This window comes from Astatotilapia calliptera, chromosome 18 (genome assembly GCF_964374335.1).
Source record: "Astatotilapia calliptera chromosome 18, fAstCal68.1, whole genome shotgun sequence".
In the NCBI taxonomy this organism is placed as follows: Eukaryota; Metazoa; Chordata; class Actinopteri; order Cichliformes; family Cichlidae; genus Astatotilapia; species Astatotilapia calliptera.
In genome coordinates this window covers 34,878,558-34,888,439 of record NC_137439.1, presented here as the reverse complement: position 1 = coordinate 34,888,439, position 9,882 = coordinate 34,878,558, and the positions used below count along the sequence as shown (strand labels likewise).

General features: G+C 43.6%; 1 protein-coding gene across 1 annotated transcript; it reads right to left on the bottom strand.

The window, feature by feature from the left end:
* Positions 1-2,312: 2,312 nt before the first annotated feature.
* Positions 2,313-9,645, bottom strand: dnajb6a (DnaJ heat shock protein family (Hsp40) member B6a). Its single transcript, XM_026150398.2, has 8 exons — positions 9,437-9,645; positions 7,012-7,118; positions 6,487-6,596; positions 6,259-6,324; positions 5,596-5,706; positions 5,313-5,456; positions 4,997-5,201; positions 2,313-3,122 (listed from the first exon to the last, which is right to left on the bottom strand). The coding sequence occupies exons 2-8, from the start codon at positions 7,074-7,076 to the stop codon at positions 3,017-3,019; spliced, it is 807 nt and encodes a 268-aa protein (XP_026006183.1). The 5' UTR covers positions 7,077-7,118; positions 9,437-9,645; the 3' UTR covers positions 2,313-3,016.
* Positions 9,646-9,882: the final 237 nt, after the last annotated feature.

The window sequence follows — 9,882 nt, the reverse complement described above, 5'->3', positions numbered from 1 at the left end:
AAAAAAACTCCGCTTTTATTGTTTATTTCCAAAAGATTAACTAGAACTAAAACTTCTCTATGACTGCACTGTGTGTGTGTGTGTGTGTGCGTGTGCGTGTGTGCCCTTACACAGTGGTGGCCTTTCCTTCAGTAACTCGGATTAACAGGTCATTCATGGCAAAAGACTGTGACATGTGATCACCACCAGTAGGATGATGTTGCAATACTCACACAGAACGCACTGAACATACTGAACATCACATTTGTAACAGAAAGAATGAAGCTCAGCAGACAGAGATGAACTTCTTCCTCAAAAGATGTTGATGTGATTTCCTGAAGCTGGAGGATCACAAGGAGCTACCTAGTTAGCTCACTGCACTGGTGGTTGAACTGGTTGTGTGATGCAAGCGTAGCGAGTTTCTCTTTCACCTGAGAGCAGCTGGAAAGCAAACAATCTGTGGTTGAGCTCTGACACACTGCTGCCCTCTTCTCTGCAATCTACCCTTAAGCCAGTTAGTCCTAACAGTAAATAATGCAGAGCACGGCCAACGTGATGCAGCTGATATTGACAAACTCCTCGATACTAATCAGATCTCTGAACACAAAGACCCACAAACACAAAGTTATGTACATTTTTGCTACAAATACATAAAAATAAAATTTGGGGACAGGAAACAGGGAAGCACGGGGAAAAATTCAACACACTTGAACCACAAACTGTAAAGTATTCATTAAACTCAATGGATCCATCAGCCGCATGGAGGAACTGGACAATGTTGTCCATCATATACTGGAATGATGAACTGACGTGACCACAACAATCATAGGGCCCCGTTGAAAGAACGTCATCCACCTCTGGCAACAATAACAATATCATTCAGTGGAATTCTGTATATGATAAATGGGATCATTTAGATAAACAGACCATAACGTACTGGGCTTTGAAAAAGACACAGATCCAGAGAATAATTTCTTGTCTGACATCAGTGACAACTGTAGCTCAGGAGGTAGAGCAGCTCATCTACTGATCCGAGGGTTGGTGTTTCCATCCCTGGCTCTCTTGGTCTGCATGCCAAATATCCTTGGGGAAGATACTGACCGTAAGTTGCTCTGCGATACATCCAACAGAGTATCAATGTCTGCGAATGTTAGTAAACACTTAAAACCATAGAAGAAAGTGCTTGGGTGAATGTGGCATGTTGAATGAACAAGAGGCTGTGAGGTCAGTTCCTTGATCATTAATATGCAAATCCTGGACAGGGAGGAACGCTGGTTTGAGTGAGGAACCAAGGAGGCCATTTACGTGAAAAGGAAAAGACCATCTCTGAAACGAGGAAGATGCACCTGAGGGTCCATCTGTCACCATCTTACAATGCTGTGATTGCAGCCATTCCCCAACTCTGTGTGAATGCTACTCACCGTCTTTGATCAGTGGTCATGACAAATTGCATATTAATGATCCAGGAGCTGACCTCACAGCCCATTGTTCATTCAGTGGGCTGGACCAGTTGTGCAAATGTACTGTTATAAGGTTGGAAACCTGCAGTCAGCTGAGACCGAAGAAGCCACCTGGATGAGTGACGAAATGTTTCTCCCACTGAAGACGTCCAGGTGGACAAAATCGACCTCTTGGGATTTACTTACCTGGAGGATTGAGCATGCATAATGACAAACGCATTGAATGTTTTTCAGTGTCACACAGGACGTTCACGATGAAGAAGACAGTTCTGGACAGCTGCTGCTGTGCCAGTTAAAAGAAAAGGATATCCCCCTGAAGGTGCTGGTGCAAACAGATCACGTCAGCAGACAGGTATGCTTCTTTCGTTAGGGGACTAGAGTCATTTGGCACAACCAACATGTTCTTGATTTTTGTTCTAACATAAAATAAATAGTCAACTCTGAGGCAGCTCAGAGAGAGAATGTGGTAGGAATATACTAAAATACTTGATGTACGTTTTCACTGCGGTCACTAATACCCCTTTAAGGTTTAAGACTAAATGTGTGGCCTGTTTTAGCTCCAAAGAGGAAGGAAACCACAAAGTTCAATGGGAAGATTCATTTTTCCTCGGTTCTCAGGCCGAAGATGTGATGTAATCCAGGCCTGTGTAACGACGAGTAAATCACTAAATCTGCAAGCAAGGAATTAAACTACTGTAAACTATTTCATGGTGGTACAATCGTTATAATACTGCTGACCGATACACCTGAGAAACTATTCATTTCAACACAGACTGAATAAATAAAGAGACCAACGAGTTTTTAACCACGATGGACACTGAAACAGAAGCTGTTCATCTAAATCCCTGAAAACTTAAAGCCAGAGCCAGCGAATATTTCAACATCCTGAAAACAGGATGAAACTCAAGATTTATTGGTTTACAAAGTACACAAAATTCCTTCCATATTCATTTGTCATTTATGGAACGCCTTCCATCAAAAGCTTTGACATTAAGACTTGACATCAACAGGTATACATGCATCATTAAATAAACAGAAACACAGGTATTAGAACATATAAAATTGCAAAACACATCCTACCAGCATTGTGTTTTTAATAAAAATAAATAAATTAAGAATCGGTTAGACACGCAATAAACGTGGGGTGCTGGGATAGAAACTTCTGACCCACGTTTCGAAATGAGAATCTTTTTTTTTCCGATTCAGATGAAAGAGCAAAGTCACGCCTTGTTGTGGATGACGCGAAGCTCAAAGTACTGAAATGGGGAAGAACATCAAAACAATACTGTGGTCCCAAACGTTAAAATAACACCACCCTGAGCAAAAATAAAGGACGGCTTCGATTCATAGACAACAACTAAATGCATAGAAAACCCTTGGAGTCAAAGTGTTGGTTAACAAATGAGAGTCAGCAGGGGAAGGACATGAATGGAACAGCACAACGTAAGTAACCAACTAATGAAACACAGCTATTATTACATTGTTTTGTTGCTTTGTTTATTCCACTGTGAGCTCAAGTTTTATTGGGATCTCGGTACTGAGGTAACACGTCTCCAGTGGAGGATGTTTGCGTGTCTTCACTTGTGTTCCAGTCGCAGCAGCTGCTCTTTGCCATTAATGGTTAATGAGCGTAGCCGGCCGTCCTCTTCCACCTCAACTCTCTCCTGACCGTTCTCTACAATTCTGCAGAAACAGAGAGCATTTACACCATCTTAATCGTGAAAATCCGTTTACACGTAAATGGGAGCAGCATTCGTACCGCTCGTCTGCTGGTGCAGTGTTTAGTCTGCTGAGATGTTGCTGAGATGATGATTAGGCCGGTGTAAACATGAGTCTAACTAAGCCTCACCTCCTACTTCCTTCCTACTCTCCTTAACTCCTGCCTACACTTCAAAAAAAGAGCTGTTTTTTTTGCACACTGGGTTTTTTGGAAACTTCCCTCCAAATTAAATGGCAAAAGTGTGTTTGGCTCTTTCTTCTTGATGCTGTTGTACTGAACAAAGTGCTGAAAATTACACCGGAAACACCTCTGGCTGCTTCTATACACCGATTCAAGCAACGGATCTTTTCCACTCCGAGGTCGCAATTTGACAAATGTTTCATGGTAAATGGTTCTTATATAGCGCTTTTCTGCTCATCTGAGCACTCAAAGCGCTTTACACAACTAACATTCACACACATTCATTTGGGGTTAGTATCTTGCCCAAGGATATTTGGCATGTAGACTGCCAGGAATGTGGATGACCGGCTCTACCGCCTGCTACAGCCACCCCATGTTCATGTTGGTTCAGTTTGAAATGAAACCATCCATTTGTCCTATGCACTGATTTGATGTGTCGTTTGCAGGCAGAAGTTGGAATTGATTTAAACCAATAAAAAAAGAAACTGTGTGAATGTGAGCACCTGTATGGAAAGTGTAACCTGCACACAGGAACACCGTGAAGAGTTAAAGGCACAAATGTACAGGACTGGTCCAAGTCTCGATTTTAAATTCACAGTAAGACTGTCCAAAAACATTCATTATCCATCATCTATCAGACCACGTTTAGATCATTTTATAAACATCAGGGATTCAAAATGCAATAAGCCACGTTTGATGAAACTGTGACTCTGTGGAAAGGTAAGAAACAAAAAATGTTAAATAATGGTAAGTAATAAGGCGACCTTAAACTGGCAGAAAGCATGAAGCATTTATTCATATCATCTCCGATCATCTGGCTTTTGCGATGCAAACATCCGTACACGGTGCTGATAGCAGTCAGGAAAAACCTGTGGCAGAAAGCTTAGACCTTTTTCTGATTGATACGATTTCCACAGCAGTTCACAACTATCAGTGACAAACGTGCCACTCAAGGGGTCCAGAACAGAACTCAGAAAACATAGAGCCAGTTATGTTGTTGGACATCCACACAACAGGTTACATGCACTGGAAACACTGGAAATCTTCTGGGTTACAAAACGCGAACGGTTTGTTTACATCAAAGTGACTGTAAGTATAAAGATTGTGGGCTTCTTCCCGCTCACAGACCAGGAACACATGGACATTACAAAGATGGCTGCCATGTGATGAGACTATTACTACAAGATCGCCGCTGTACTAAACCTCAACCAACGTCTGCAAAGCTGATACCAGGAAACCTTCAGCCTAATCTGACTGATCTCAGCTGTGATTAAAAAGCATTCAGTTTTCATACAGTACATCCAGCTGAGGACGTTCCTAAAATTCCTCAGAATTCCTCTGAGAATCGGTGTCGGCCAGCTGCTCTCGCTTCATTTTTAACCTGTGAAAAGCTGCTCAAACAGCTGCTTCCCTGACAAGTGATGCATTGAAAGGCCTCACTGTGTTGCTACACCAGGACGCGGTGATTTGTGTTCATCTCTCATTAAAGTTCGCACGACTGTTTGGTTTAGAATTGGGCGACACGGAAGCTGAGCTCACTGATGACACCACAGGATGGAATAAAGATTTGTGCACGATAACTAAGAACACGTTAACCGTACGATGCACATCACTGCTATGTGAAGATTTTGTCACATGCTATCTGGCAGGTCAGTACCTTTTAGTAGTGATCTTCCTGCCGTTGACGGTCTTGGTGGAGGTAGACACAGATCGAAAGTTGCCCATGCTTCCTCCACCTCCTCCTCCAAAAGAGGTTGATGAGAAAGAGGTGAAGCCGCCTCCTCCCATACTGCCCATTGTTGTCATGTGACCCATGTGACCGATATGACCCACGGCGCTCATGGAGCCAAAAGAACCAAAGGCTAAAAGTAAAAAGTTGATCTGTTTAATTCATTTAAGCAAAAGATCAACGTTGCCAACAGTTTTGGAGCCACTCTGCAGCAGCGGGAGCTTTACGCTGGCTAACAGCTTACCTGGGTCAAAAGGGGAGAAGCCGGCACCGAAGGCTGGGAAACCAAAGCCCCCCAAAAAAGGGCCACCTGTCCGGCTACGACTTGCCCGGCTTTGGTGCCGCCGGCCACTACCAAAAAACGAGTCATCACTAAATGGATCTGCACCTGAGAGGAGAAAGAGTCAGAGCGCAAGAATAACTGAGAACCACAGCAGGAGGCCCAAAGTCTTCAAACATGCAGCTCAAAGCTGGACGCAGTCACAGACTCAGTGATGCAGCTTTGTTCAGCTGAACGGAGGTCTTACCAAAAAAGTCTGCAAACGGGTCTCTGGCACCAAAGAATTCCCTGAAAACATCTTCTGGGTTACGGAACGTGAAAGGTTCATGGAAATGCTCTCCATTGTGGAAGTGCGCCCCTGAAACATCAAGTCAGTCAAAAGTGATGTTAAAAGTGTACATCCGGCCGGAGCCGGAAAATAATTCCAATTCCTTGGAATCGTTAAATCTGCCCGCCTAACGATGCCGCTTATCAGGTCTCGCACTCTCGCTATGATCAGCTGATTTCGTGTGTCGCTGGAGGGAAATAGTGACGCAGTCTCCAGCGTGGACATTCATTTTTATTATACAAAAGGATGAGAGTGCATGAGTAGTGTACTGCATTACTTTTAAGAAAAGTGTGTGTAATATGTGCAGTAATGACTGAGTGATGGGCCCAGCACTGATCACAACAAAGAGGGGAAGCACCTCCAACATGCACAAACATTTGAAACACAGCATGGAATTATTCTGTGGAAGGGAATTGATAACGGGAACTGGAAGTTCCATCCCTCTGTGCACGATTTGACAATCTCCATGGAAAATGTTAAAGTGAACGCGATCACATCGTAAAAATGCTGTAAATGTGATCTCGTGCCAGTGTTCAAACCAAGCAAACAAAGTTACAGGTGCATTTAAAAAGAGACGCTTACCTCTTCCACCGTTGCTCCCTGTCAGCCCCTCTTTGCCATAACGATCATATATACTCCTCTTGTTTGCTAAAACAGGAAAGTGACAAGTTTCAAAAGCTGAAAGCAAACTGTGGGAGAACAGTAAAAAATACAATACAGAAATACAAGGATCACCGAAGAGACAGTCGTGTGTTTTCACTGAGTCGACCTCAATGAAAACACACCGTCACACACAGATGTGATACAAACCATCAGACAGGACTTCATAAGCCTCCGACAACTCCTTGAACTTCTTCTCAGCCTCCTCTTTGTTCTCTGGGTTTTTATCTGGGTGCCACCTCAGGGCCAGCTTTCTGTACCTGCACACCAGAAGTAAAAGGTGCTGTTGCAGTGAAAACAATGAAAGCATGGCTTTTACCATCAATGAAAAAGTACAGACGTAAAAGAGCAAAACATGAGCACTTCTGATCTGAATTTTCTGACCAGATTTCAAAGTGAAATGTGCCGCCATGTGCCAGCTGAAGCCTCGAAGCACGCAGCACAGCGCTATGTTACGCGTCACGTTATTCATGTACATGTCAGAGGGGAAACTATTACTAGTTCATTCAGCTCCCAGGTGGTGCAGATGTGACGCAGCTCTGCAGCATTTACCTGTTAGCTTGAACTCCTTCAGCAGTTTATTAATAAAGAACCAGACACAGCCTGAGAAAACTGCAGGCGATGGCATCTCTGTGCAGGTTCTCAGCTAGGACCACATTTAAAACTTCAACTCACGCTTTCTTTATGTCATCTGCAGACGCATCCTTCCGTACTCCTAAAACCTGGTAGTACTCCACCATGATGAGTGGATGACTGGAGAAACTTCAGAGAGCCTGGTGAACCTGAAACAGTGAAGACAGCCACTGCTTATTAGCTTGATCGACTTAGCAGTGAGAAAGTCTGCAGAAATGTTGAATTCATGCCTCTCTGGAAGACTTTGGATTTGAGGAAGTCTTTTTGTGGGATCGCAGTCAAACAATCAATTTGTTAAGAAATGTTCCAGACCGAGCCGAGTGCCTGAGATGTGTTTGCGTGGCAGCTGTAATAAGATTAGATCAGATTCTCTTAACAACAGATACGAAACTACACTGGCTCCTTCATTACCTTATTCAGCAAAGAGGCACTTCCAACGTGAAGCGCGTGTTGCATTAGTTTCTAGAGAAACCGAATGCTTTAATAAAAGTCAAGATGAATCAGGTTTCAGAAGTATAAACAGCTGGGTGCTGAAAGGAATTCTGTGAAACTCCACACAGAAATGGTGGTGCTGGTTCCCAGGATGTTCCTTCTGTGAGGCAACAGTGCACCACCATGCTGCCTCATAGGATTTAATTACTTCCAGGGTGGAGTACTGTAATTCGTTATTATCTGAAAAGTCTTCAGCTGATCCAAAAAGCTGTACTAAGAGTACTGACCGGGACTAGAAAGGGAGCGCACCCTTCTCATACTGGCTTCCTGTTAAATTCAGTGCTGAATTTAAAATCCTGATCCTCACATACAAGGTCTTGAATGATCAGAGCGGATCTCAACTTGAAAACCTGACAGTACCGTATGAGCCTGATAGAGCCCTTTGCTCTCAGGCTGCAGGCTCACTCGTGGTTTCCAGGATGGCAACTACGTCCTTTGTGTGACTGTTGGGTCTTTACCCACAACACGAAGCTGTTGTTGTGATTTGGTGTTTTAGAAATAAAACAGAATTGAACTGAAATTGAAAACTTTTTTAAAATGAACATTTATGCATTTCTCTGGCACAGGGCGTTTCCAGGGGTAATGGGTGGGACTGTGTGATATGGTGTTTTTATGCTCACTGTACACAGAGCGTGACGTGACATCAGCTGGTGCTTCGACCTCTTGACTTTTGTAACCTGGCACGTTGTGCCATGGCCACTGCAGCCGGGTTGAAGATACGATCGTGTTGGTTTTTATTACCATTTTAATGATATTCCAGCTCAGGAGTTAAAGGGGAACAGTTTAAAAAGTTTGCAAAGTCCTTGCTTCCAGTTGCGACTTCTTCTCTTCCAATATCAGCTCTCATGTGGTGGTATTATCTGAGGCGTCCTGCGCCTTAACCACGGGCAGCGATAGAGCAGTACAGAGGCTATACTGCCGCCCTTAGCCCGATCCCTGCTCTGGTACAAAAGGATTAAAAATAAAAATGACATTATCAACAAGAACCTTTGTGGTAATTTTTAAGGTCCCACCTGGTGAGAATTTAGTTAAAATAACAGGTTAAACTGGCCCAGTAAGTGGAACTCTTCCTTTAGAGAGGCAGCGAGGATCACAAAGCAAACATGAGCGAATGCTGTTGATGGCTGTGGGACACTGAATCAGATGCTGTGTCATAAGGTGGAAAAGGGCTCCCCCTGGTTCAGTGTAGGCAGGTTATGAGGTCTTCTGATCATTTTGAGTTATAATTCTGTGGATCAGTCATAATGTTGTACTTTATAGTTAGTTTTCATTTGGACTTTTTAATCCAGTTTAATTTGGAGAGCGGGCTTGCTCGCTTCAGTTTTATTGGTTGTAAACGTTTCGTTTCAGTTACTTTAGTTTAATTTCAACCTTAGTATTAGTCTTTTTATATGAGCGTTATTAAAGTATGGAGGGCATATGCCGTGATTCAGAAAAATCGGTGCAGGTATTACAACAAAAAACAGAACTTTTTGAAAGCAGCGCCACTCTTCAAATTAAAAATAACTGAAAGACTTTGACTCTTCCGAGCTCCACCTTTCAGTATTCTGAACATAAAGATGTAGTTCAGCCCTGTGAGCCCCTCCTGTGCACAGACGTGTGGCCTGAACATGAAGACCAACAGCTGTGTCTCGACTTTTATCTGCCAGCTACATAAATAGTCTGAAAACAGGCAGACTGAGAAGATTTAAACGTAAAATGGAAGAATGCCTTTCAGTTACCATCTGAACCGGACGAAAACTCACTGGGCTTCACTTCTCTGAGCGGAACCCAGAGTAGCTGCTGCTACCCGGCTAACAAGGGCTGAAAGAGCCGCTAATGGTAACAGCGAGAAGACTAAACATAAGTATATTCAACAGAAAGCGACCTCACTGAAACACTACTCGTACCAGTAGCTGCTTGGCGAACCTAAAGTAAGCTAGCTCTGGCCGGCAGTAAACAAAAGTCGCCATATCGTGAAGGCTATCAGTCTTACCCAGCGGAGGATCGGCAGCCTGCACTCTCAGTCGGTTTGTCGAGCAGACACACGGTCTGATAATTGGGACGTGACAGAAACTAAAGAGGTTTATTCATCTTCAGCAATCTGCACATTCTCAGATTTAACACAACGTCCTGTTTCTTTCTTCTTCCCCGCCTCGCGTCTTCTTTAGCTACGACGCTTAACAACAAGCTTAGCGTCTCTATACCGCCGCCCACCGGACACAGGCTGCATAGCTGCTGACCACTCGCTGAAGTGTCCAGGATTTGGACAATCATTAAACATTTCCAAACAGACGTATGGGAATTCGTCTGTCGTATACTTTTACCCACTGTCAGTATTCACAGCATGCTCCGTGTCTAACACCAGCACTGTACAGAACCTGGATACAGAAACTTCTTGAACACGCATGCCACAAAGACATGCATGCTAGGTTCATTGGC

Bases quoted from the DNA above. Each gene is read 5' to 3' on its own strand.
- dnajb6a (XM_026150398.2), bottom strand. From the start codon at position 7,076: ATGGTGGAGTACTACCAGGTTTTAGGAGTACGGAAGGATGCGTCTGCA. The intron at 6,597-7,011 runs GTGAGTTGAAGT...TCTGGTGTGCAG, and splicing joins GCAGATGACATAAAGAAAGC to GTACAGAAAGCTGGCCCTGA. The intron at 6,325-6,486 runs GTTTGTATCACA...TTCCTGTTTTAG, and splicing joins TTATGAAGTCCTGTCTGATG to CAAACAAGAGGAGTATATAT.